General features: G+C 37.6%; 1 protein-coding gene across 1 annotated transcript in view; it reads left to right on the top strand.

Moving 5' to 3' along the window:
• si:dkey-106n21.1 (solute carrier family 23 member 2) overlaps window positions 1-26,238 on the top strand; it is a 61,249-nt gene that overhangs the window by 5,728 nt on the left and 29,283 nt on the right. Inside the window, exons 2-4 of the mRNA XM_067590618.1 lie at window positions 14,325-14,477; window positions 22,769-22,926; window positions 24,724-24,907. Coding sequence (XP_067446719.1) covers window positions 14,325-14,477; window positions 22,769-22,926; window positions 24,724-24,907 — 495 coding nt within the window. The remainder of the gene's footprint in view (window positions 1-14,324; window positions 14,478-22,768; window positions 22,927-24,723; window positions 24,908-26,238) is intronic.

The following is a 26,238-nucleotide window of genomic DNA, read 5'->3' as shown; positions in this document are numbered from 1 at the left end:
GGGCCCCACTTACTTTAATTATCCCATACACAATGCTACAAACATCTTCTTGTTTAAACTGCACCTTGACATTTCCTACACAATAGAAACAATATGGAGCATACACAACCAAAAACGTATTTTCTCCTCTGCATGAGTAACACTCTCTTATGTTCTATAGATGTCACTTACTCAGTTTAACTAATTGAAAACATCATGTTACACTTTTAACTGTGTTTACTGAATGATCAACTGTAGACAGTCTAACAATGTCTGGGATATACAAAAAACCTTTCCAGCCCACATCTCTACAGGCCCATAGGTTTAACTTGACTGGTTAACTACCTGTATCCTAGCAATGATCTCACTCTTACACACCTTGAACACGAATAACGTTACATAACACAGTAAAATGCTATTAAACCAAACTGAAAAAACTACTGTGGTGGGTTTACATAAACTAAACATTTCATGGGTTTAATTGTATCAAAATGGCCGTTAATGCTATCTGTTAACACATATTAAACTGTGAATTACACATGCTAATTGCTAACGCTAATCACTACCATGAATTACTAATGCTTCCAGCACACACATCACGACTCAACGTGTACATTCAAATTCACATTTTATGCGACCCCAAGCCAACTGATAACCTTTCCTGCTTCAGCGTCCAGACAGTAGTCAGGACATACAGGGGAGACTTTGTGTTCTGCTCCAGGGCCGAAGTTGTTGCTAACGTTGGGTCTGATCCCCTTCACATTAATCAGCAGATGGCAAACAAGACACGGGGACTTGGCTTGGGTCTTGAGGAATTGTAGTAATTTATTCACTGACAAATAGCCAAAACTGTACATACACTGCATTGCTATGTGCACAGCTGTATTGCTAATTTCATACTCTCTGCTCCGGTCGCCAGCCTCACCATCACACACAGGCTCTCTCTCTCGATTGCACTCTCACTATGCATACAACCTATGCACTGAGCTATTTCTTTGCGAAAATCGCCATTGGCCAAAACTGGACCAATGTGCTCTCTCCTCTTGATTCTGGTTAATAGCTGAGCTGCAGAGTTTTGAATGAGCTGAAGTCTCTCATTGGTTGTTTTTTGGAAGGCCAGTAAAAAGTCCATTACAGTAATCAAGTCAATTTGAAATGAAGGCATGAATCAGTTTTTCAGCATCTTTTTGATTTATGAATGGTCGCGCTTTAGCTATGTTTCTAAAGTGGAAAAATTATGTTTTCATTCCCTTGTGAATCCCAAAAACAGTTGTCATGTTCATGATCTCCAAGACTGACGTAAAACTTTCTCCCTTTGATGTATGTTTTGAACCAGTGTAACATAGTCAGAAAGACCAACCAATTTTTCAAGATGATTGATTAGAATATCATGGTCAATCATATCAAATGCGGCACTTAAGTCTAACAAGATAAGAATTGAGACCTTATTTTCATCAGAGTTTAGTCTGAGGTCACTGATTATTTTAGTAAGAGCAGTTTCAGTGCCGTGGTATGTTCTAAAGCCTGACTGAAATTCCTCCAATATAATGTTTTCTTTAAGAAAGGAATTTATTTGCACTGAGAAAGTATTTTACTAATGAATGGAAGGTTGGATATCTGCCTATAGCTGGTCAGTGCATTACCATGCCGAGTAGCTGGTCAGTAGTGGAGAATAATAATCTAGAGTTCCAAGCGTTCTCTGTAATAATCTTGGAAAAGTAATCCATTCTTGCCAGATGTATTGCTTTGTTATATGCAATCATTACTTCTTTGTATCTATTACAGTGAACTGTCAGCCTAGTTTTCCTCCATTTTCTTTCAGCTGCCCGACAGATTTTTGATCTCATTAAGACTGTTATTGTTTAACCATAGGGAGATTCTGTCAGTCAACCCCTTTTTAACCTTTAATGGACAACAGTATTTAAAGCAGATGACAAGGTATTGTTGAAAATTTCAACCATGTCATTTAAAGAGCAGTCATAACTATATGGCTCATAATATTAAAGAACGTTTCTTCATCCTCGCCATCAAGGAATCTCTTTTGAACCAGAAATTCCCTTTTAGTCTTTGTTATGGTTAGGTTGGCATCAAAAAACACATAGTGATGGTCTGAAATAGGTAGTTCAAATAATGAAACATTATCAGTGTTTAACCCTTTTATTATTACTAAATCTAGAGTGTTACCATGCTGATGAGTGGTTTCATTTACATGTTGGGTGAGTTCAAATCTATCCAGTAAATTTATACGCTCCATAGCTTTGAGGTCATTCTTCTTATTAATATGGATGTTCAGGTCTCTATTCAGGATCATATATAGTAACACCAAGTGAGATCATCTCTGAGAATTCCTGTAGGAATACTGATGAATATCTCGGCAGTCGATATAATGTAATGATAAGTACTGATAATTCTGCTTTGAGTTCCAGTAAATTCACCTAGGTCAAACCTAGGTCAAACTGTTCAAACTGTGTAGAGAAAAGGCCTGCAATCCCTCCTCCTCTCTTGTTTTATCTGACTGAGGAATTGTAGTTTGAAGGACAGGGCTCTATAAGTGTCGCTACACCAGTAGTGCTGTTTAGCCAGGTCTCAACTAAGAGTACACGATGCAAATTCTTTTCAGTCATCAGATCATTAACCAAGAAGGATTTGCTAGCCAATGATCTGGCATTAAAAAGCGCTAATTTCAGCTGCTGGGATTCGGTGGCAGGAAAGGAGACTAGTTGTGACTGAACATTTACAAATTTAAGATTATTACCAGATGGTGTGTGATTGCTACAATGTGTTTGACCATGCCACCGACTGTTTAAGATCACTGGTATGTTTAATAAAGCAGCATAGGGTCTGTCTCATCTCCAGTGGACACCTGAGTTGATAACTGTGATAGTTGTTTGCCTCCATGTGCTGTCCTGTGTGCGCTGTAAGGGGGGAACAGGGAGGGGGGGGGAGATATAGGCTGTCTGTCTGTGTGAACTGTCCTTTGCACTTATCCACACATTCTTGTTTGGGTTTAGCATGCCAAGGACATGATGTAGATTGGTGCTAAGTAGTCCCTTATCCAATGATGTTTGGATAAACCCAATCAAGTTTAAAGCATTCTTTATGGTTCCAAAAGATATCGAAATTGTCAATAAACATTTATCCCATTGGTGAGGCACGCCGATGTCAGCCATGTATTCAGGCCAAGGAATATTCTAAAAGACTCAATTCCTTTCCCAGTCACTCAGTTTTTCCAGTAGCAGGGGAAAGTCTTTCTGCAGGATCTCAGAACCAGTTTTCCTCTGCAGAATGTCAAAGGATCCAGTATGGATAATAATGTTCATGACCCTGATGAAAGCCACAAGCTAAAACGCGTCGGTCAATAAAGTTGTTCCTCATACTACAAGTGTTGCGGGAGTTCTCATCTTTCTAATAATGTTCATACAACATGGATGTGTAGAGAGGATGGTTGGCAACACCTCTTTTATCTTCCTGACAGATGTGCTATCCACATCCACATAAATTTTTGGTCTTTGGCTTTCTTGTACGCTTGGTTATAGAGTCCCCAATCAGAATAGTGTCTGGCTCAGGTGAGAAGTTAGCAGTATTTCTTCTGGCCCTCAGCCTAGCAATGCTTTAGGTTTTGGTTAGCTTTAATGCTAGTTGTGTGATTAGCTTCCCTGTGTTCAACGTTGTTAGCCATGTTCTCTTGGCTCTTGGCCTTGCAGTGGTTTTGTGGCTATTTCTTGGATTTTGGATATCCTTAATGCTAGTGGTGTGATTAGCTTCCTTGGGTTCAACATACAGTAGTTAGTATTAGTCAGAAGATCATATCTGTTATGCAACGAAAGTTTAGGTGGTGGAGTGGGCGTTGGTGCTCTCTTATCTGTTTTCTTGCTGGATTTGCCTCTGCAGCGGACAACATCAGACCAAGTCCTCGGCTGGAGTTCATGCTTTCAGTCTAGTGCCAGTGCTGTGCCAGTAAGAAGCATCAGCCTCCGTGGCTAATCCAGGGCAGCAGATGACGTCAGACCAAATGTTGGCTGGAGTTGATGCTTTCAGTCTAGGACCGGTGCGATGCCAGTAAGAAGAGTCATTAGGGAAGTCTGGTCTGGTTTGGGAGCCTCTGCAGCTAATCCAGCAGTGTTAGGACATATCCAGGGGAGTGTATCAGCTAAGTTCGTGACGGGATGCTCCACATCCGATGCAGTCCTGTGTATAATAGTCTGTGCCTGTCTGTTAGCATGTAGTAGCTCTGCACCTTGTACAGTAGCTGCTACAGAGTCATGATTACATACATACATACATACATACATGATTTCTCACCCTCATGTGATGCAGTAAATGTAGTAAAGCAGAGTGTCAGGGGAAGGCATCAAAAGTCCCTGGCCACCATGAGGACTTAAAGGCTCTGATGAAGCTCTTTAATACTGAACATTTTAAATAGCTCCCTTTCCTCTGGTACTGTCCCCCACTATTTCAAAAATGCTCATGTTCAACTCCTGTTAAAGAGACCTGGACTCAATTTAAATGATTTAAACAATTTTAAACCTATCTCTAAACTTCATCTATGCCTTTATGAATGATAACTCTATGATTGAGTAATTCCAGTCGGCTTTTAGAGCTCACCACACTACAGAAACTGCCAATCTTAAGGTCATGAATGACTTGCTTTTAGCTGCTGATGCTGGACGTCCCATTTTAGTACTCCTAGATCTCAGTATAGCGTTTAGTGAAGTCATACAGACAGGACTTTCTGTGTTGGTATTGCTGAGTCTAAGTCTTCCACCTCTAGGCTGCACTATTCACCATTTACATGCTGCTTTTGGGACATCTCATAAGATCACACAACATAAGTTTACATTTTTTCGCAGACAATACCCAGGTTTACCTAAGCTGTGACCTCAATAACTTCAATGAATTTTTTTTGCTTATCAATTGTCTTGAAAACGTTCATAAATGGATGGCTGAAAATTTCCTTCAACTCAACTCAACAAAAGACTGAGATACTTCTTGTGGGCACTGACTTCTCCAACACTCAAATTACAAACATACCAGATTCATACTCTCATCTAATTACTCTGCAGTGTAGAAACCTTGGTGTTTTAATTGAGAGCAACCTCACTTTGAGCAGCCACATCAAATCTGTCATAGAGTCATGCTTTTTTCAACTTAGGAAAATCTCTATAATTAAGCCATTTCCGTCTACCAAAAACCTTGAAACAATCATTTATGCTTTTATTTCATTGCAGCTTGATTATTGCAACTCTCTTTTCTCTGTCTGCAGCAAAAACTGTTTCTCCTCTCTACTATTAATCCAAAACTGCAGCTGCCTGGATTTTAACAGGTACCAGGAAACGAGAGCACATTACACCTATCCTTTCATCTTTGTACTGGCTACTTGTTAGTTTTAAAATTTTACTTATCATTTTTAAGGCCCAGAAGGTCCTTAAATGCTGCTCTCCTGGTGGTTCCTAAATCCAGACTTACTGTGTTTATGTTTTATTGCTTTATTTTATTTACTGTTTTATTGATGGTGCTATTGTTCTTATTGTTTTTGCAATTAACACTTTCATGATTCCTGCTGTTCATTGTTTTCACCCTGTAAAGCAACTTGTAAACCTTGTTTTGAAAAGGTGCTACACAAATAAAGTTTAAATTATTATTATTATTATTATTATCTGACAGCTGTAGTGACTACTGTAGTTCCTTTGCAGTTTAGAAAGATAACTGATAAACAATGACCTTATTAAATAAGATCCATTGTACTTTAATTTGTGTATTTATTAATAAATGTATGTGTTATAGTCACATAACTTTATTTATATATCATTTAGGGACAAGCTGAGAAAACTAGTTGAAAGTGCTTGTAGACCATGAGATTCAATTCAATTCAATTCATTTCAGTTGTATTTATATAGTGCCAAATCACAACAAAAGTAATCCCAGGGCACTTTTCACATAGAGCAGGTCTAGATCGTACTCTTTAATTTACAGAGACACAACAATTCTCCCATGAGCAAGCACTTGGCGACAGCGGTAAGGTAAATCTCCCTTTAACAGGAAGAAACTTCAAGCGTTGGGATGTGTTTTGACAGAAATTTTTAAATACTTTCAGTGAACATGCTCTACTCTTCATAGGGACTATTTTTTTTTTAGAATGTTGTTCTACTGAAAAAAGTGAAACCACCAAATAATGTAAGAAGTCTTAGAGGCAACATCTTGACACTTTGGAGAATAAAACCAAAACAACATGTCTAGATTTTGTATGTGGGTGAACCGACCCATGATATTACCAATTCCAATTCCATGGCCTCTTGTCCTGTGGTTACAGGAGTACTGGAGTGCAGGTAGATAACCACTAGATGGAAGCAAGCAGCTGTGTAATCACTGAAGCAAACACTACCTGCTGAGAACTTTGCAACGTGAGAGTAAATCAAAGACAGAGAAGAAATGTGATGCAGATGGGACCACATTTGCACGGTCTGTCTTGTCATGTGACTCTTGTGTGAGACAGATGCAATAGTGGGATGCGCAAAACAAGGTATTTTCTTTTGTTTGAAGTCCTGACTGAATGCCAGACTCACCCTTTGAGTCACAGCAGGTTTCAGATCGATGACTGCAGCATGTGGCTCTGTCCCCGGTTGTGAGACTCTGGTGTGAAATATCCAAAAATTCACTGGAGTCTGGATGTTATCTTGTGTGCTGGCTCTAGTGTGTATGTGAGGCACCCAGAGAGAAAGATGGTGCAATAGACATAATACACTACGCAGAGAAAGAGACAGATAAATGATTTAGAATTTGTTGTTTAACATTTCAAAAGCAGTACAGAAAGAATTCACACATGTAAACATAATTACAGTCATAACTTGAAATTTAATCTTTGTTTATATATCATCATTTGTCTCCCCTCTGACTGTTCCCTTGGTACTGTCCAGTAAAGCAGAGTTTCTCAACTATTAGGTTACAACCCCGTGGGGGGTCACACAAAATGGAGACAGGGTCACAGAAGATTTCACAAATCATTTATCATCAATAAAATATTCTCATTAAAAGACATAGGTTGAAAAATTTAGTGAATAAAAACAAAACGAAATATAATGTATGACCTAAATAGTCTTATTAGAGAAATGTGGATATCTGACCATCAACCAGCAATGCCAGTTCTGAAGGTAGTTTGAAAGGCTTATTCTGTCTTTATTGCTCTTTAACTACAGGGTTATGCAAATTGTGAAACTAACATTAGTTATTATTGAAGAAATACTCTATTATAGTATTTGCTCAAGGAATATTAACTTTGGGCCCTAACCTTTAACCTGATGCTCCAGATGATTTTTCTTGTGAGATCTTGTGAGATCTTGTGATCTCGCGAGTCCAGCTGCCTCGAAAGGCAACCTAACCCTAAGGTCAGCCAAAAAAGGCTGAGAAACACTGAAATATACACTACACACAGTGAAGGGAAACATAACCAGCAAGGTTCTTTAAGCAGTTATAAAACCACACTGTAAAAAACGTACTGTGATTTTTACAGTAATTAATTGGCAGCAATTGACAAGTAACTTACTGTAACTCATTTTACAGTAAGTTACTTGTCAACTGCTGCCAGTTATTTACTGTAATTCATTTTACAGTAAGTTACTTGTCAATTGCTGCCAGTTAATTACTGTAAATATAAACACAGTAAACTTACTGTAAAATAAATGTTTTTATTTACAGTAGCAATTGTAAAATGAAACAGTAATTTATTGGTACTGTATCTACTTTTACAGTAGCTGTACGTAACTGTAAAATAAAAACAGTAATTTTATGTTACTGTGTAATGGATTACAGCACCAGACATTTTGCAGTAAATTAGATCAGTTATTCATATAATGCTGTAAACTTTCAAACCACATTTAAATTTCAATAAATGAGTACAGAACCAACTCTTTAAATGACAATTATTTATTAACTGTTGAACAGTAACTACTACATTTTACTTATTACTTATTTTCATTGTGCACAGGGATTGTGCACCATGTTTACAGAAATCTAATGGCCTTCTTCCATATGGCGGAAATACCCACACTGAATAGTGAACTCCTGCAATTATATCTGTGATGCGCACTGCAAATGGGTTTCCCTCAGACAGGACAGCAGAACAAAATAAGTTGTTTACCCTTAATGACATAAACTGTAGTAAAAGAGCCTGTTGCCTGCAGTTCTACATCTACCAGCTCAATTCAGCTGTTTCCTCTTTTACCCATTCTCTTTTGCAATATATAAAACTGATCGGCTGACCAAACAGCACAAAACATTTTGCATAGACCAATGTTTACTGACCAATACTGCAGTCTGTTTTATACTTCCTGTACATACTTCATAATAAAAGCCACACAGTGGTACACCAGTGAGAAGCTTTTAATGTGAAGTAGCAACAGCATGAAATATTCGGACTGCATGGGCTTACTTAACACTGTAAATAAGAATATAGTAAATAAGAATGAAGTAAATAAATGTTTTCTTTTCAGTGTTTGCCATAAAAGAAGCAGGGACCATATGCAACTTTCTGTCCTCTAAATATCATTCTGTAACAAAGTTTTCAAATGTATATATTACAAACATTAGCAAATATTACAATGACAACGTTAAAAAAACAATATGTAAACAGCTTGTTTAAATCTGTAACCACAGTTAAACAAATCCTCACGAAAAAATAATACAGATGTTTATTTAATAAGCCCACTACGAGTTAAAAAACATAAAACACAAAATCAAATCACTGAATTTGATATATATATAATATAGACACTGACAATAGACACTGTTATTTCCTTGAAACAAAACACTCTTAGGTAATCTAAACATGGATATTCAACTGTGGGAGATGTCAAGTCACCAGGTACTCAGGTAACAAAATAATCTTCAAATTAGTGATTTTCTTTACGAAAGGGAAAGCTGCTACCTCAAATGGAGTAACATAATGGTGTCTGCAGTAGTATCAATATTACTGTGATTTTCTACAGTATTATAATAGTTACTGTGATTTTCTACAGAACTAAAATAGTTACTGTGATTTTCTTCAGTAACATATGGTTACTGTGATTTTCTATAGTACTAAAATAGTTACTGTGATTTTCTACAGAACTAAAATAGTTACTGTGATTTTCTACAGTAACATAATGGTTACTGTGATTTTCTATAGTACTAAAATAGTTACTGTGATTTTCTACAGCACTAAAACAGTTACTGTGATTTTCTACAGTATTATAATAGTTACTGTGATTTTCTACAGTAACATAATGGTTACTGTGATTTTCTACAGTAGTGTGTTCACTACTGTGATTTCTACAGTATCATTATGATTACTGTGTTTTTAGGCCAAATACACAGTACTATACTGTAAAAATATTCACAGCAATTAACTGTGCAGAAATACATTAAATTACATTGGATATCACAGTCATTTTTTACAGTGCAGGGTTCAAAGTGAGGGTGTGCTTAGGGTGTTGTCAGGGGTCCCTGACCCGCAAAAAAGAGAGAAGTTCAGACTTGAGGGATCTCATGCTATTTTACTGTATTAAATTACAGGTTTCTTTTTCTGTAAAAATCAAAGCCCTGGTATGATGCTTCTTTGTCCTTTTCTTCCAGTTCCAAAATATATACATGCAGTATTTGTTTAACCTAAATGTCTTGACACTCCATGGTTAACTGCAGGCTACATGACACAGAGGGATTCTTGTTTAGTATGCACTATTTTATGGACATCTTTAATCGCTACATGTAAAGATACATTTTTCATCAGATTTTAATTCTTTCAGTTTGTAAAGTGCCTCATTTTTTTTTCTCCTCATCATGATTTGGGAGAAAATAAATTGAACTGCTGCATTGTTCAGAGTTTCTGGAACACTTTCTCTGTTAACCTATTCTTTTCTCTCTTTTTACAAGATTCCTGCCACATTTGCCACACCTTTTCCTTGCAATCTCATCTCACATGTCACTACAAACCCCTAATCTCTTCCACCCTCCAACGTGAATACCTCTGTCACAATTCAAACACTGGTGTCATCTACTCTCTTACTTACACTTCAAACAGAGACATCCTCAAGAGAGTTTGTTCATACCTTTTTGGAAACTGATCTACCCTATGTGGACTGTGTTAAGAGGGAACTGACCTCTTTGCATTTGAGGACAGCTCATGGGTCACATGGGACATCCCATAATATGCAGTATAATAATCCATAATCCATATATATAATAAAGAAAATATAATCCTGTATATTCCTTTAAGAAAGTTTGTGCTATAGAATATTTTGTAATAATTTTTGTTCTTTTTTTACCATATCACTGTTGAATGTATTACACATTGATTTTACAGTGTTAATACACATGTAACCACCACACCGGACACACTTCAAACAGGCACATCCTCAGAGGTGTTTGTAAAAACCCAAAGGAAACGTATCTGTCCCATGTGGCTTGTTTTAAGAAGTAGTTGACCCCTTTGCATTTGAAGACAGCCCCTAGTCTCACATATCAGGTGGCCCTTAAGGATCACTCAGTCTTAATAGTCTTTAATACAAGTCACGCTCACATCCTTCATCATGAGCTATCACTTTTTTTCCAAAGAATGCCAAAGAAAATCCCATAAAAAATCTGGACAGAACAGGCTGCCTGTTCATCACAGGGATGACACTCGCAGACATTCACATCTACAACCAAATATAGTCTTTAATCTATGGAGAGAAATCATTTTCAATACTAGTGACACACTTGTCTTTCATTACACACATATAAAATATTTTACAAATTGTTTTTTTGGAGATTTTTAGATGTGTGGACTTGGTTACATTTTTGTGTGGAGTTTTAAGACTGTTTAACGCCATTTGATCCACAAATGCATGTGGTGTTTAGAAGCTATTGGAAAACTTGGACATCATTCTTTTCAGCAAAGTTTTGTTGTTCAGAAGACTATTTTCTCCCAAAAGACAATGTATAAAAGTCTATATGTGTTGTGTGTGTTTTATTTTGGCATCTTCACTGACTGCATGTTTTTTTCACATCACACATCAAGCAGTGGCTATATCCCTGTCCTGACCACTTCATGATACATGGATATGGTTATCAACCACAATTTATTTGTAAATCATCATATAAGTTTTTAAATCTTGCTTTTATTTGTGTATCATGAAAAATAAATTTGTCATTAGTCAAGATTTATTAGTTTCCATACTAAACCGCCTGAGGCCCTATCCATCTTTGGAAGATGGAAAAAAAGCCAGTGTTACATACCAACAGATACATTCCAACATCATACCAGAGGACCGCACTTGATGTCCATTTGTCTCCTATGATGTGCCTTGTACTTGAGCTCACCAAAATGATTTACACAGCAAAGACAAATGCGACATTCCAGGAATAAAACCCTTTCAAGGAAGTAGAAGAAATACAAATAAGTTCACCAGTTTCCTCATTTTTTTGGCATTTGTAAGTATAAATTTAGGGGGCTCTAGCAAAGGTTAATGACTTTGCCTCTGACAACATGAATGCTGAGGAAACATAACTTATATTATTCCGTCCACACTTTGATGTAAAATGCCTTATGTTACTACCGTACTTGTTTATGTCACCCAAATGGGAACAGAACCTCTGGGGCTGTCGGCATCATGTTCCAGTCATTTGAACAGTAGTCAAACATAAGGGCACAGAGGTCCAGACCTCAGTAAATTTTCCCTGCTTGTTAAATTTGATTAGGACTGAATGACTACACACAAGTTGAAGGGAACACATTGTTGAAGGTTTACTTTTCATACTTCTGTGAGCTGTTGCATAAGGTTTAAGAAATTGTAATTTGATGAGGGAGTTTATTAATCCCTTTAATTTCAAATCTATTAAAATACATCCATCCAAAATAATCACCTCACACTTAAATACTGAGTCGAGCGATCACAAACTGTAAACAGTCTGTGAGAGCAATGCTGCAGTGAGCAGTCTGATAGTTTATTATTAAACAGGGAAATAGCACATGCTAGAATGACTTTTCCATACCAAACACAATTCATGTGTTACTGACTGACATATGCATGGTCAAAGCTGAACAAAGGTGAACTCAGAAATGTGGCACTGCAACAAAACAGGAAATGCATTTTTGGATTCATCCGTCATTCACTTCAAGAGAAGTAAATAAGAGATGGTGTAAACAGTCAGATCCATTAAAGGTGCAGCGTGTAGGATTTAGTGGAACACGTGAAAGGCCCTCTCTAGAGTGTTTAGTTCGTCCATTCTGGGCTACTGTAGAAACATGGCAGTACAACATGACGGGCTCCGTGGAGGAGGACCTGCTCCCTATGTAGATATAAAAGACAAGGTAATGAAAACACAGTGATTCTGATATTCAGGTTTCAGATTATACACTAATTAAAACATACTTAAGAATATTATATTCCATGTCTGCCAAGTCTGCTCCACTAGATGCCACTAAATTCCACCGAATGCACCTTTAAATACTTCAAAACTGATGCATACCACGGACACATGTGCACACACAAAATGGAGGCTGTTTTGTTGAATGAACCAGTTAGCAAGCTGATAGCTTGTGCAACAAAAATAAAGCCACCTTTACATTCTTTTACCCAGTTTTCCCAGGTGTAGGAACTATTACTGTATATTAGCCAATTATGTCAGGGTACTCTGGGGAGTTTTTGACCACTGTTGAGCAATATTTTTATGAACAGGTCACTGTTTTGCACACTAGAATGCATGTGCACGCGGGTGATGCAATACACATACCTGCCAGTGGTTTCACGTTACTCCACTCATCGACAGATGGCTGTAATGCACCGAGAAACCCAACAATGTACCAGCAAAGGCAGGGAAGAAAAAGACAGCTAGCAAGTGAACATGGATGTAAGGTTTTTCAAAAAAAAAATTCAAAAAAACAAATCAAGTTTTCAAATGTTTTATGAGAAAGGAAATGATGTTTGATGACAAACAAAAACTTTGTTTGCCATAAAAGTGAACGGGGCACTTTTTAAGCACTAAAAGTATGATTGAAAGATTCCTGACTTTTGCACCATTTTGTAGTAGTAACCAAAATGAAACTGGGTAAGCAATGCATGCTAGTAAGCCCAGTTCCCCCAGATTAATTTTATTGAAAGCAACATATAGACTGTGCCAGTGCCAATTTTCACTGGTAATGTTACATTTTTATAAATACTATGTAAGATGCTGTGATTGCATATAAATAATGGTGTTGGCAGGTGCGTCTCTAGAGTGTGTTTGTGTTTTGTTACATGTGACATGAAACACTGTCTGCAAACCAGATATCCCCAAGCATTGCATGGAATTAATTCAAATTAATGCAAAAGAAAAAAAAAAGCATTCAGTGATTGATATACCCTGAACTTCAGCCTCCTCAATTACTGCCTTTCCCCTTTGGAGAACAATATGACACAAACACATACCTGCACGTACACATGTGCGTTGCATTCATTAACATGTAATGTAATAAATGCAAAGCAGAAATACCTAATTTCATCTCTCTGTAACCACTTTTACCAGACACCAGAAACTATGGCTCTCATATTTCAGTTCAACAACAAAGAGCTGTTTTTCTTGTTTTATACAGCTGTAGCTGCATTTATAACCACACTTATCAAGTTTTACCCCAACCCAACAAACTCAGTGCCTCCCTGTCAAAGTCTTGCATCTTAATTTAACACAATAAGGATGTTGCAATCTCTGAAAATGACAGAATGGAGTCATGTACTGTATGTCATGTCATATGGCACAATGAAAGTCATTGTCATGTCAAAAATAAATTAGATTTTCTCTTTAAAAAAAACATGAAATAGGCTGTAAAAGGTCAAAAAATGTTGTGAGGGAGGACCACTAGAGCAGTTCAGCTTTAAGCACCTACATCAACAGCATCTTGATGGGATTTGGGAGAAGGTATGCTGTTCACCCCACCTGCCCTCCACTATCACCCACATAGATGTTCCGAACACCATTAATCACTTAAATTCCATTGCGTACACTCATTATTTATGTCTCATCTGATCTAAACTAAACCAACAACTCTAGATTACAGTGAAGATAGAAGGCGTTCCCTGAAACGCTGTCTGTTACAAAGACAAAGCAAAAACAAAACCATTAGGGAACCTTTGGCTCTGCAAGCGCCTCTGGTATGCTCATAGAACAGCAAATGACTGATGTAAGGTATGTTTGTGTTTCAGGTTGTGTTAATTTAGGGCTGGGAGCTTGTGTCCAAATATTCTGGGTGGAATTAAACAAAAAAACATAAGAAAATATTGTTTTTTATTTGATTTTTCTTAGATAAATGCCATTGATGGATTGATGATTTGTTTACCTTTGCTGTGTTTCTTTCCAAGGGAAAAGACGGTGATGAACAGCCACAGCTGACAGTTGACATTGGGGAACCACACACAGAGGCCCTGGAGGAGACTGTGGACAAAGGTGTAGATTTGGTTTACTCCCTCAATGACAGGCCGCCATGGTACCTCTGCATTCTGCTTGGCTTCCAGGTAAATATTTGTTTTTTTTGGTCCTGCACAAAACCTTCTTTAAAGCTGCATTATGTGATTATTTGCCTCTTGGGGGGCAGAATGAGGCCGAAACAAGCTGAAAGACACAGCCCTGACAAATTATTTCCTTGTTAAGTTGTTATGGTTAGCAAAAAATTGCACATTATACACATTCAGCAGATGCAAGACAACATTAGCATTCATTCAATCAAAAAAAGATGGCCTGGCTGTGTCTAGACACTGCCATGGCTGCACTGCCAAGACTGTATTTGTTTTTGGTGTGGTTGTTTTTTCTTCTTCACCAACGAGATTTTGGCATGAATTACATATGATCGCAACACAGTTCTGAACATTGGATTTAGCTGTACTCGTTAGCTTTCCAGCTCTTTGTGTGTTAATCGGATGTGGATGGCAGAGATCTTGCAAGATGTTCACCATGGCAATCATAACAATCTGATTGTCTCAAAGGCAAAAGAACAAAACATTTAGACTGTAAGAGACTGTAACATCACACACAAGAAAGCTCTGGTAAGCCTCAAAACAGAAAGGCCAGGTTGCAGTTTGCAAAAATATACAAAAACAACCAGTACAGTTCTGGAACAAAGTTCTATGGACTTATGAAACAAAAGTCAACCTCTATCAAAATGATGGAAGTGTGGAGAAAAAAAGGAACAGATCATGACCCAAAGCATACCACTCATCTGCCAAACATGGTGGTGCTTCTGTTATGGCTGCCAATGGAACTGGCAATGTTGGTATTTATTGAAGATTTCACTGCTGACCGACACAACAGGATGAATGCATTTTAGACGACATTTCATCATTTAGAAGATCAACAATCCTAAAAATAAATCAGATTGAAGAGGTGAAATATCCGTGACTTGTCAGTCACTTGATCTCGATCCGATTGGGTATCATTCCACTTGCTGAAGACAAGACTAAAGGCAGAGAGACCCCACAACAAGCAAGAGCTGAAGGTGTCTGCAGTGAAAGCTTGGGAGAGCATAACCAGGGAAGATGTATAGCGTCTGCTGATGTCTATGTGTTGAAGACTTCAGGCAGCCATTGACTACAAAGGATTTTCACACAAAACATTAAATATGAAAGTTTTGTTTGATTTCATGCACATCTGTCCAATAACTTCTGAACCCTTAAACTGTAGGCATTATGTGTTAAAAGGGCTGAATATCCCACACAGTTCTTATGTAAACCTAAGCTGCAAGATATTGCTCTGTCAGCTAGCTAGTTGCTGACTTTCTCTGGTTTATCAGAGCTTGATTTCTGAAAACAGCCGTCTGCTGCTGCTGGAAATGAGGTTAATGAGAGTGGTGAGACTGAACCATACAGTAAATGTGACCTAAAAGCAAAGCAATGAGCTAAAAGATAAAAAACTCAGTAGAGCTACAGAGTTGGAGGTTTGTCACTACAAGTGACCCCTTTTTAACACAACATGAAGTCATTTAATTCAGTGGTAATATAGATATGTGGAGCTTTAAACAATACGCTTTTGGGTGAAAATAAGAATATAACTTAAAAGTACCAATGTAAACAAAGTTGCATTTTACATTCAGAGTTAATCACAAAAACATATTGCTGGTCTCCTTGAGGTCAAACAAACATGTTGAATGCATTTCCATGCAATAATGTGGAATAAGTTGATGAAGTAATACAGTGATTATATTACATGGACAGTATATGAAGCCAAAATTAAATAGCAACTATTTGAAAAAAACAAAACACTTTTACAAAGTAATTGATTCTGGAGTTCAGGGTAAAGTTGCTATGAGTTTCCAAGTATTTTGTTTGAGTCAAGAGCTCCTTATACATTTTGTAAATATATCTATGATTAAGCACATCAGGAACCCTTTTCATGCAGCTGTTACTTACATAAAGAGATCTACAAGGATTCTGACATTAAAACTGACATCCTCTGATCCAGCGGTTCCCAACATTTCAAAATAAATCATACTTCCAAACTTCATGTTGAAGGACAAAACTTGATTCAGAGTACTTTACTTGGGTTATGGTTGGACGTCTAGGGTGAGGGAGGATGTTCTGCACAGATTAATTAAGAGGATATTTCTGATACACAGGTTAATGGGCCGGAAAAAAGAGATAAAAAGTCTCGCCCACTTGTGCTTCTGGGCTTACATAAGAAAATCAGAAGACCAGAAGGTCATGAGTTTGATTTCATAGCAAAGCAGCCATGACATTTGAATCATGCATTAAAATTAGTTACAAGGAAGCCCTGGAAAATGGATAAACTCTGAAGTGTTGGTCATGAATCGGCAATTTAGATATTTTTAGAGTGTAATATTATCAGTTTCGTTAAAGCCCTTAGCTTGAACCACAGACAGAGGAAAAGCAGCAGAAAAATGTAGGCTACTGTGTTTGAGGTGTATGGAACTTCTTAACAGTTTATTCCTTCCAATCAAGAACAGCCCATCCTCACAAGAAAAACAACAGTATATGTCTAAAATTCAGGCTGTCAAAAACCTGGCCTACTACAGCCATAGTAATTATGACCTGTTGAAGTGATGCAGTTCAGATGACGTCAGTATAAGGTGACTTGATAAGATAATTTTGCCTTATTTGGAGGACGTGGGTTGGGTCGATGGCTGAGTAGTTAGATGGCAAAAAGTGGACTTTGCTATAGGAGACCACTGTTCACCTCATGTTTCCAACTGTAAGCGTCATTTTCATGGATGTATTATAAGAGCTAGATAGGGCGCTGCCGTTCAGCCTTGCAGCCAATTTTTCCCAGTAGCCACTTGCGGTATTGGAGTGAATAATCCCCCTGCGGCCCAGAAAGTATTTTCCCCATAGACCTCCATTGTTAAAGAGATGTCTTTAAAACTGTTGACAGGACACCTCAAACTGCAAACAAGGTCCATTATGACTCTTTCTATTGTGAATTTTTTGATCCATGGAGGTTTTATATTTGTAAAATTTTCCTTGAGCCAGGAAAAGCAATTTAAAAATCAGTGGCGTCACCACAGTGTAAAGTCTGTGGGCCAAGCGGGAACTCACAGGCAGAGCCAGCGGGGCAGACAACACTGCACATATTCACTGGGCCACACAACGCAGAAGCAAAACCTGGAAACCAGAAACTTTTTTTGGTGCATGCACAAGCTGAGAACTTCTTATTGGACTGAAAAGGCACCATTTTCAGTCCAGTATCCAGCTGTTATAATATATCCATGGTCATATTTCCAATTGTGACATTTTTTTTAAAAACTCAACGTTGCAGAGTTTATTGTTACCATGACACAAAGTTGTGTAACTTTAAGAAAGTATAAACCATGTGATTATTTAAACCCAAACTATGATCTATGATCTAACCTTTTTTTGCCTAAACCTGACCAGACCTTAACCACAGTGTTCTCACACCATAAAACATAATTACTTTTAAACAGTGATTTGTAACGGTTTTGTATGTGGTCTGGTCTCATCAGTCCTATAGAGGGCGCTGAAAACACTCATATGTGTTGTTTTGGGAGTCAAATAGACCTATTCTGTCACTTTGGTATGAGGACATATTGAACAAGAAACATGGCTGATAACTGCTGCGACAATAGTAACCATTGGCTGCTTATTTACTTGTTTTCCTTAGTGTTTTGTTATTATTTATGTCTGTTTCTTTGAAGAAAACATTCAGACAGCGCACATTTTGGAACACATCAAAGGGTAAAACATTTGTTTCGGAACAATATTTGCTTTGCTGCTTGCTGTGTAATATGACCTTACTATGTGTAGAAATAAAAGATTAGAGGCCCCCTAGTGCAAATTCTAAAGATTGTTGTTTTGATGCTTAATAAATGCTGAGAAACACACTCAACTTAGTTTCAGGGAGGAGAAGAGAGGAGAACATGTTTACTGTTGGATCCTATGACCTTTACATCTGACAACATCTTTTTCTACAGGGATTATTACCTTTCTCCAGCTTTTCAATTTTTAGAGTCCCTTGCACTTCTATCACCTCTCTGTTTTTGAGCTCAAACTCAAGTTTCCCAGAAATCACTATCATGACTTCCAATAAAAGAACTATGTTCCACCCAGTCATCATAGTTTGGGCTCTTTTTTACTGATATGTTTTTTGGTTAACTTAGAAACATGATAACACATTTTCCCAGAATTTTATCATTTGGACTGACCAGCTACATTTCTGTTTATGTTAACTGTAATATTTGTAAGGGTAATCCTTTTGGATTGGAGCTGTCGAACCAGCAAACGTAGTTAACACGCACTAAAATTGTCATGCCAAATAGTCGTTTTCCCCTTTTTTGTTTTTCTGGGGGGCTTTTGTTATTATATCTTGTCTTAGTTATTTGTTTGGCTGTTGAAAAGAAGAAAAAAAATGACAAAAACATCTAACTGAAACCTAATTGATGACAGGAATTACTATTAGGGTCTGTTAACAAAGGTAAGTGCTTGTTAACACTGGGAGAGGCATGATTCATTGGGCACTTTAACGACTGACTCTTCTAGAGAGTAAAAACATAAGAGGAAGGGTGGACTAGAGTGACAAGCTGTAAATTCCCAGGTGGCGCACTTAAACAAATTCAAAACACCACATGTGTCCCTATCATCTAGGTCATTCAGAGTCATAACAAAATCCTGGGCGCTTTACTTGACACAAATGTTGTGCATTATGTAACATCATTAAATCATGCATGATAAGTCTGTAGGACAGGCAGCACCATTCACCAGCCACCTCATCTGAATGTTAGAGGGCATGAATGTCCATCACAGGGATTATCAGGTACCCTCCTCAGTGCATTTAATTTAATTTGGGCCATCATTCTTCGAGAAGACTCCACAGATATTTCCAGCATCTGACCACCCTTTAACCCTCAGTTAAGCTAATCACTGTAGATAACGCCATAGTTTCCAGCATTCAGGCCATAAATCTCTCTAAACACACACAAAGGCAACAGGTTAATGGTTAATACATTTATGTTTAACTGCATTTACATTTTATTTCACTACTAATCCAAATTTTAAAAGTCCTATCTCACTATTGATAATTAAGAAACTTCATTCTGTTTGAATCAGGCAAACTTCAATCATATTGTAATCCATCTAAAGGGTAAAAAGGTCTCTTTATTTCAGAGATATCTATACACATCCTTTTCATGTTTGAGTTAAGGAATAAGGCTGTTCTTATTCAATAGTTTTCTAATCAAAAAAAGACCCAAGCCATTACTTTCAGACGACCCTGTATGTGGCACTGAACCCCAAACCCATTAACTCCTACTGAAGGTGAAAATAATTAAAAACAGGTCACAAATATATAGTTTCATTTTTTAAAAAGCTCAGTAATTTCTAAAGTTTTAAGCAAACAATACTCAAACAGGAGTAAACAGTGCATTGGTTGGGAACTATTTTAAGTCATGAATTAATACAAAATTAACATTTTAGTGAGCATTTATGGCATCCATTAACTCAAAATAAACATTACAGAGGCCCAGAGGAATTTGTTGGTCCTATTTTTTAATAGGACCAATTTGATAATAATTTCAAACACATTTAAATACTTCTGTGGATATTGTCAGCCCGATCAATAAACTTTTGAGGGGAAAGAAATAGGTCCATGCAGCTACAACCACTGAGAGAATCAAAGAGACTTTTGAATTGGTTTGTTTTTGTTGCAATAAAAAAACTTTTTTTTTCTATTTCAGAATCAGCTCCTTCATTTGTTTTATGTTTGATTTTAGAAAACAGTGCTGGTCACGCCAGTCAAGGCGGTTAAAATTAATTCATAGTATGCAACTGGGGAACAGCATTGGTTATTCACATCCTCATTAAGATTTTTCCAAATGTCAATGGCCCTCTGGTCACATGAGGGTCACTATGTTGATTTCCACATTGAAATTTACACAGCTGTAAAGGAACTTTTGTCAATCTGACATGACTATACATTCACTGGAGATGACATGAGGCCTCATAAGTTGCCTTCTTCCTGAGGGAAACCTCCTCCCAGTTTCTTCTGTCATGAAACTGACCTTAGCCATTTGACTTATGAGTGTTGTAGGTTCAAAAATACCCCCATAAATCTGGTGAGGCCTATCAACATCTGTCTTCTATTTTTTCCCCTTCATCCAAATTCTTTTGGATCAATGGCAATCCCCACCACCACTAACACCCCCCCACAAAACACACGTGCACATATGTGGGCAGAGTGTACAGGACAGTTGAGTGATAAAAGTACAAGATGTACAAGAATATATTGTTTTAGCTCATATAATCCCATGTGTTGTGTTTTAGCAGATTTATAATGAAATAAATACAAACATAAAAAGCTCAATATTGCAATCCATAAATCTGTGCCAAGATCGTTAAATGACAGACAAAATGGAAACACTGTATCTACCTATAAAAAAGTTACCATGCGCTTTGAACCATCATACAATATCTGTGATGCAGTGATGAGGGAATACAACATAAACTACACAAATGGTTCATGTGGCTTGCAACAGGTATTTATGCACTGAAAACCAGCAGACTTGTAAAGTGACCTGCAAGCAGGCAACCCCACAAAATCACGCAGATGTGCCCCTTAGACAGCTGTCTGAAAACAACTGACACTAACCACATTGCCACAACACTACAAAAAAAGACAAAAAACAAACAAACAAACAGGCAAACAAAAGAACGGACGCAACCCAAAGGGGAAATGCCACTACAGCCTAACGGGGAAATCTCTGTAAACCTCATATCAGGACAGTAATACTTACCTTCTGAATGGCACACAATAATCCAACAAACCAATGATTCCAGAAAGAAAAAATGAAATGATGTACTTCCCAGCATGCGCAGTCAACACCATTCACCCACTGCTATCTGAGGCACCAACAAACTTTCTAACAATGGACAAGCCCCCATTTGTTATGACCCGGCTCTTTGGCCACAACAAAATAGGAAGACACACCATGTAGTTTTAACAAAAGATAAATTTATTTAACAAAGTAAGCTAAATTAAAGGATTAATTAAGTATTTACAGTGTTGAGTATAGAAATGAGTGGTATCAGTAGTGTATGTGATATATGAGTGGAGAGTGTGTTGTAGGGTGCATGAAAGCAAAACCAAGGAACTAAAGTAACATAACCAAAACAAACAGGCGCCTGTTGGGAGAGGGGAAAGAGAGCTGCAGCAGCAAGGCAGCCGAGTGTCAGAGAGAGAGTGTTCTGCTGCAGCCAGGCTTAAATACCCTGGAAACACAGTGGGCCCTCATGTTTTCCTGGTGGCGTTAATGATTCCCTGCAGAGACAAAGCAGACAGACAGGTGACTCGCACTGCAAACCAAAGATGACAACAGGGGTCATCACATAGCCTATACTTAACAAACAGGCCCTTTCATTTTTAAGTGGCTAGTATTTTAGATTTTGTCTAATAATTTTTGTAAGTTTTATGATTTCTACTTAATGACATACAGGGAGTGGACACCATATAAGCAGCACATGTACAATATAATGCAATCCAATGCAATAATAAATGAATACTATCTGTAGGAGGCCTATAATGTTCAGTTTTCTTGAGACTGGTCCGTTTATTCAGAGAAGTTCCAAAATGGCAGTATTTGTTTCATTCTCATTGCATTCAATTTCATATTTTTACAGATGTTTTACAGAACAGAGGGTTGATTTTTTTAAGGAATGGAGAGACTGAAAAATATTTCTGTGTCAGTTTCATTTGTTTGAAGCTTGAGATTCTCCAGGGTGTTAAAAGTCTTTCCTTATCAGAAAATGAACAGATTTGTTTATTAAACACTCAGAAAACATTCGTATGAATCATATGAATTTTGTGATGGTAATTTTTAACAGTTTTTGAACATTTTAACATTTTGGAAGACAATGACAAGACTGTTGTTTTGCCCATTCAGGTTTGATTCTGGCCAGAGACGTGTTGCATGTTGCCCCCTTCTTTTTTTTTTAAAAAAGCACTGGTATAAAATTCAAAATCTGCCCCCTACTGTATATTAACGGAAAAATACTGCACCAAAACTTTGCATTTTGACAAGAATAAATCGTTGTCACATTTGTTTTAATTGTTAAGAAAACTTTCGGCTGCAGTTCACATTGTTTTCCAGAATGTTAGATTTATATTATCCTAGATTGTTCAAAACAGGAAGTGTGCAAAAACTTTATTTATAGAAAAGCATTTCAGGTTAATATTTTTATTTTGAGAAACACATAAATACTTCACAAAGAGCCAGGATTACTTTGATGTGAAGGAAAATTACTTTTTTTCCCCTTGAAAGAGCCTTATTAACTTTCATCTGCCTCCACAGCATTACATCCTTGCATTTGGTGGCATCATTGCAGTCCCACTGATCCTGGCCGAGCCCCTCTGCATAAAGGACAACAACGCCGCCAAAAGCCAGCTTATCTCCACCATATTCTTTGTGTCAGGGTTATGCACACTGCTTCAAACAGCTGTCGGTACCAGGTAACACTCTTACTGTCTTACAGCACCAGTTGAGCAGGTAGCACAAGGTCATACAAAAGTACAGATAGAGTACTTGAGAAGTTTCCACATACTCCCTATAGCCCCCCCTTCCACACACACACACAAACACACACACACAGACAACCACACGTGAGATTTGACAACTTCCACTTGTGTGTGAACTTCTAGGTACTTTAACCTCTGTGGAATGGTACGAATTAGTGTGCGTGTGTGTGTGTGTGTGGTCATATTTTAAGTAGTGTTGTCAGTCAGGTTTAAGATTTACAGCAAGTACAAACTGAGGGAAAGTCCCAGTTAATAATGTCCCCAAGATGGATGAAACTCCTTCACAAACCTTTGCCCTAAATATTTTACATCTCTGATGATGAAGAGTAGTTAGATCTTTATTGAGGATTATGTGACAGTGCAACGTGGTCCCCCAATGCTCGCCCCACATACACTGCCTCCTTCCAGGGGTCCTATGATGGTTTCACAAACTTCATGCCCAGACAAAGCAGCACTAAGCTGTATTTGCAACAGCCTGAAGTTACAGCTCAGCTCAGCTCAGCTCATGCAGAGACCCCTGTGGTGGTTTCTGTGGTGTAAAACAGTAAGTCAATCAGCTGCCAAGTTCTACGTGACACTAATAGTGGAAATGAGATTTAGCCTTCAGGATAAGTTCTGAAATAGTTTTCCTTAAAGCTTTATGCTATCCAATGTATACAAAGCTTAATTTGTAGCTTTTCTTTTTTAACAGAGATGTGAAATCCTGGCTCATTGGCACTTTGATGAGAAAATCCTTCTGAAACTGATATATCAATCTTTGTACTTTGTGAAAGCTCCCATCGTTGCTACAGGGCAGCTGCCTCCTACACATAAAGTATAGTACAATACAATACAGGTCTCCGCACACACTTTCCTGCCCCCTCAGCACTGCTCTAACTGTAAGCCTGAGCAAATGGCTACAGTAAGGCTTTTGTTTGAGTTCTCCACCTACACAGTTTGGCAAAAGCTAAAAGGGACAAAAATGGGATCTCAGGAAACACTTTGACATTGAATAATAAGTAAGTTAATCTTTATTTTCACTCTACCTGTGCAATGAACCCTAGCAACTGTGTTATGATGTTTTTTTGTGAAATGACAGAAAGGATAAAATGTAAACACAACAGGGCAACACAACAAAAGCAATAAATTCAATTCAATTTTTATTTATATAGCACCAAATCACAACAAAAGTCATCTCAGGGCACTTTTCACATAGAGCAGGTCTAGACCGTACTCTTTAATTTACAGAGACCCAACAATTCCCCCATGAGCAAGCACTTGGCGACAGCGGTAAGGAAAAACTCCCCTTTAACGGGAAGAAACCTCAAGCAGAATCCGGCTCTTGGTAGGCGGCCATCTGCCTTGACCGCAAAACATACTGTACTTTGCAAATTTGGAGAGGGTTCCACATGGAAAGCTGTGTCAAAATCCATTTATGACAAGGAATTAAAATGGAAAAATTGAAATCAGAGAGAATAAAGTATAAGCGCAGAGGAAAATTGCCACTAATACCATCATTTGTGAAACTGTTGTTGAGATAAGTTTCAGAGTCAGTAAGAGTTGTCACCCAAAAGGCTTTTGCATCAATATTGTTTTTCTTCCTGAGTGAATCTCAGTCTATGAGAAAAACAACGGGCTCATTAAAATCCACAACTCTTCCTTAAGACTTGCCCTGAGAAGATCCAGGTCATTCTAGTCTTCAGAGACATGACATCATTTGATCCAGTGACCTTTGACCTTATTGACTTGCAGGTTACCGATCCTCCAGGGTGGGACCTTCAGTTTCATCACTCCAACCCTGGCCATTCTTGCTCTGCCTAAGTGGCAGTGCCCGGCCCCAAAAGCACCTGTGATGCTGTCTGTGCAGCTGCAGAACAGCACCAGCCCGCTACAAATGGAAAACTCTGACGAGGTTTGGATGTCACGGATGCGTGAGGTATGTAAAATATCCACTTCGGACACCTTCTGAATGTTGTCAGTAAAGATTATTCTCAGGGCCTTGTGTGCCCCTAAGGTGAATCCAATCCGTTACCTTAGCAATGTTAATGAATTTAGGGGGAACGATGAAGATCCTGTAACATATTATCACACCTTAATCTTTATATGCTGAAAGAAACAGTCATATGGTTCAAAATATTCTGTTTATATCTACATGTATGCATCCAGAAAGATCAAACAAAATGTACAAATTTGCAAGAGAAGCAAGAAATCTCTACCAAAAGTGACTTGCATGCCAAACTTCTTAGCAAATATTGAACTTGAAAGTTGATAGGTATTAAAAGATTTATTGAAAGTGAAGAACTTGAAAACAGGAATGTTACAATTTGGGTTGAACCCCAAATATTCAGAGTAAGTACAGTAAGCTTTGAATAGTGTTAGAATATTAACATTTTGAGAAAAATACTTGAACTATGAGTAAAAACCTGAAAAAAATGGTAAAAAGAGACCCAAAACCTGTGTTCAAATGTGGGACCTTGCTAAAATTTCAGATAAAAATCCATTGATTCAGGTAAAGTAATTCCCCAAAACCTGTTAGCGTGAAAAAGTGAAACACTACCATATGCTGTTCAAATGCAAAAATTGTATGTATACAGTACACACAGAAATGTGGGTAAAGCCACAAGCATTTAACAAGACCCAAAAACCGTATTAAAATGGCAAAATTCTGCTAAATTGGATAAAGCAGGATCCAATACCTGTGTTTTTAAATGTTGATTGTTTGGGGAAAAACCTGGAAATGCAAGAACTTTGTGGTAAACCACAGAAATTTGGGTAACCCCCCCAAAATTTTGGTGAAACAAGGCCCCAAAATTGTGTTCAGATGGGGTAAAAAATACTTCAATCTGGGTAAAAGGCTAAAAATGGGTAAAACAAACAATGGAAAGTTTGTCAAAATGCGGTTTGAGGTAAAACACCAGAAACTCTGATAAAACCTGACAGTTTAAGTGAAACCCCAACAAATTTGGGATAAAAACACAGCATATGGTCAAAAACCATAAACCTAGATGAAACAAGACCTTAAAATTGTGTTAAAATGCTGAAATTTCAGTATATACTGGAATTTTGTTTATAATTCAATCCACGTTCAAATTCTTCAATTTTCATGTTTTTATTTTAAAAGAAAAAAATCCAGCTACTCATATATAGACAGGCTAGGTAGGAACTTTATGCCCAGCATTAAATTTACAGTACAACCAAGGACAAACCCAATTTCCATCATATATTATGTACATATTCTGGTTCAGCAGGTTTAATGACAGCTTTTGA

This window comes from Thunnus thynnus, chromosome 5 (genome assembly GCF_963924715.1).
Source record: "Thunnus thynnus chromosome 5, fThuThy2.1, whole genome shotgun sequence".
Classification (NCBI taxonomy): domain Eukaryota; kingdom Metazoa; phylum Chordata; class Actinopteri; order Scombriformes; family Scombridae; genus Thunnus; species Thunnus thynnus.
Note: the sequence above shows the minus strand (reverse complement) of the source record. Positions and strands in the feature narration are given on the sequence as shown.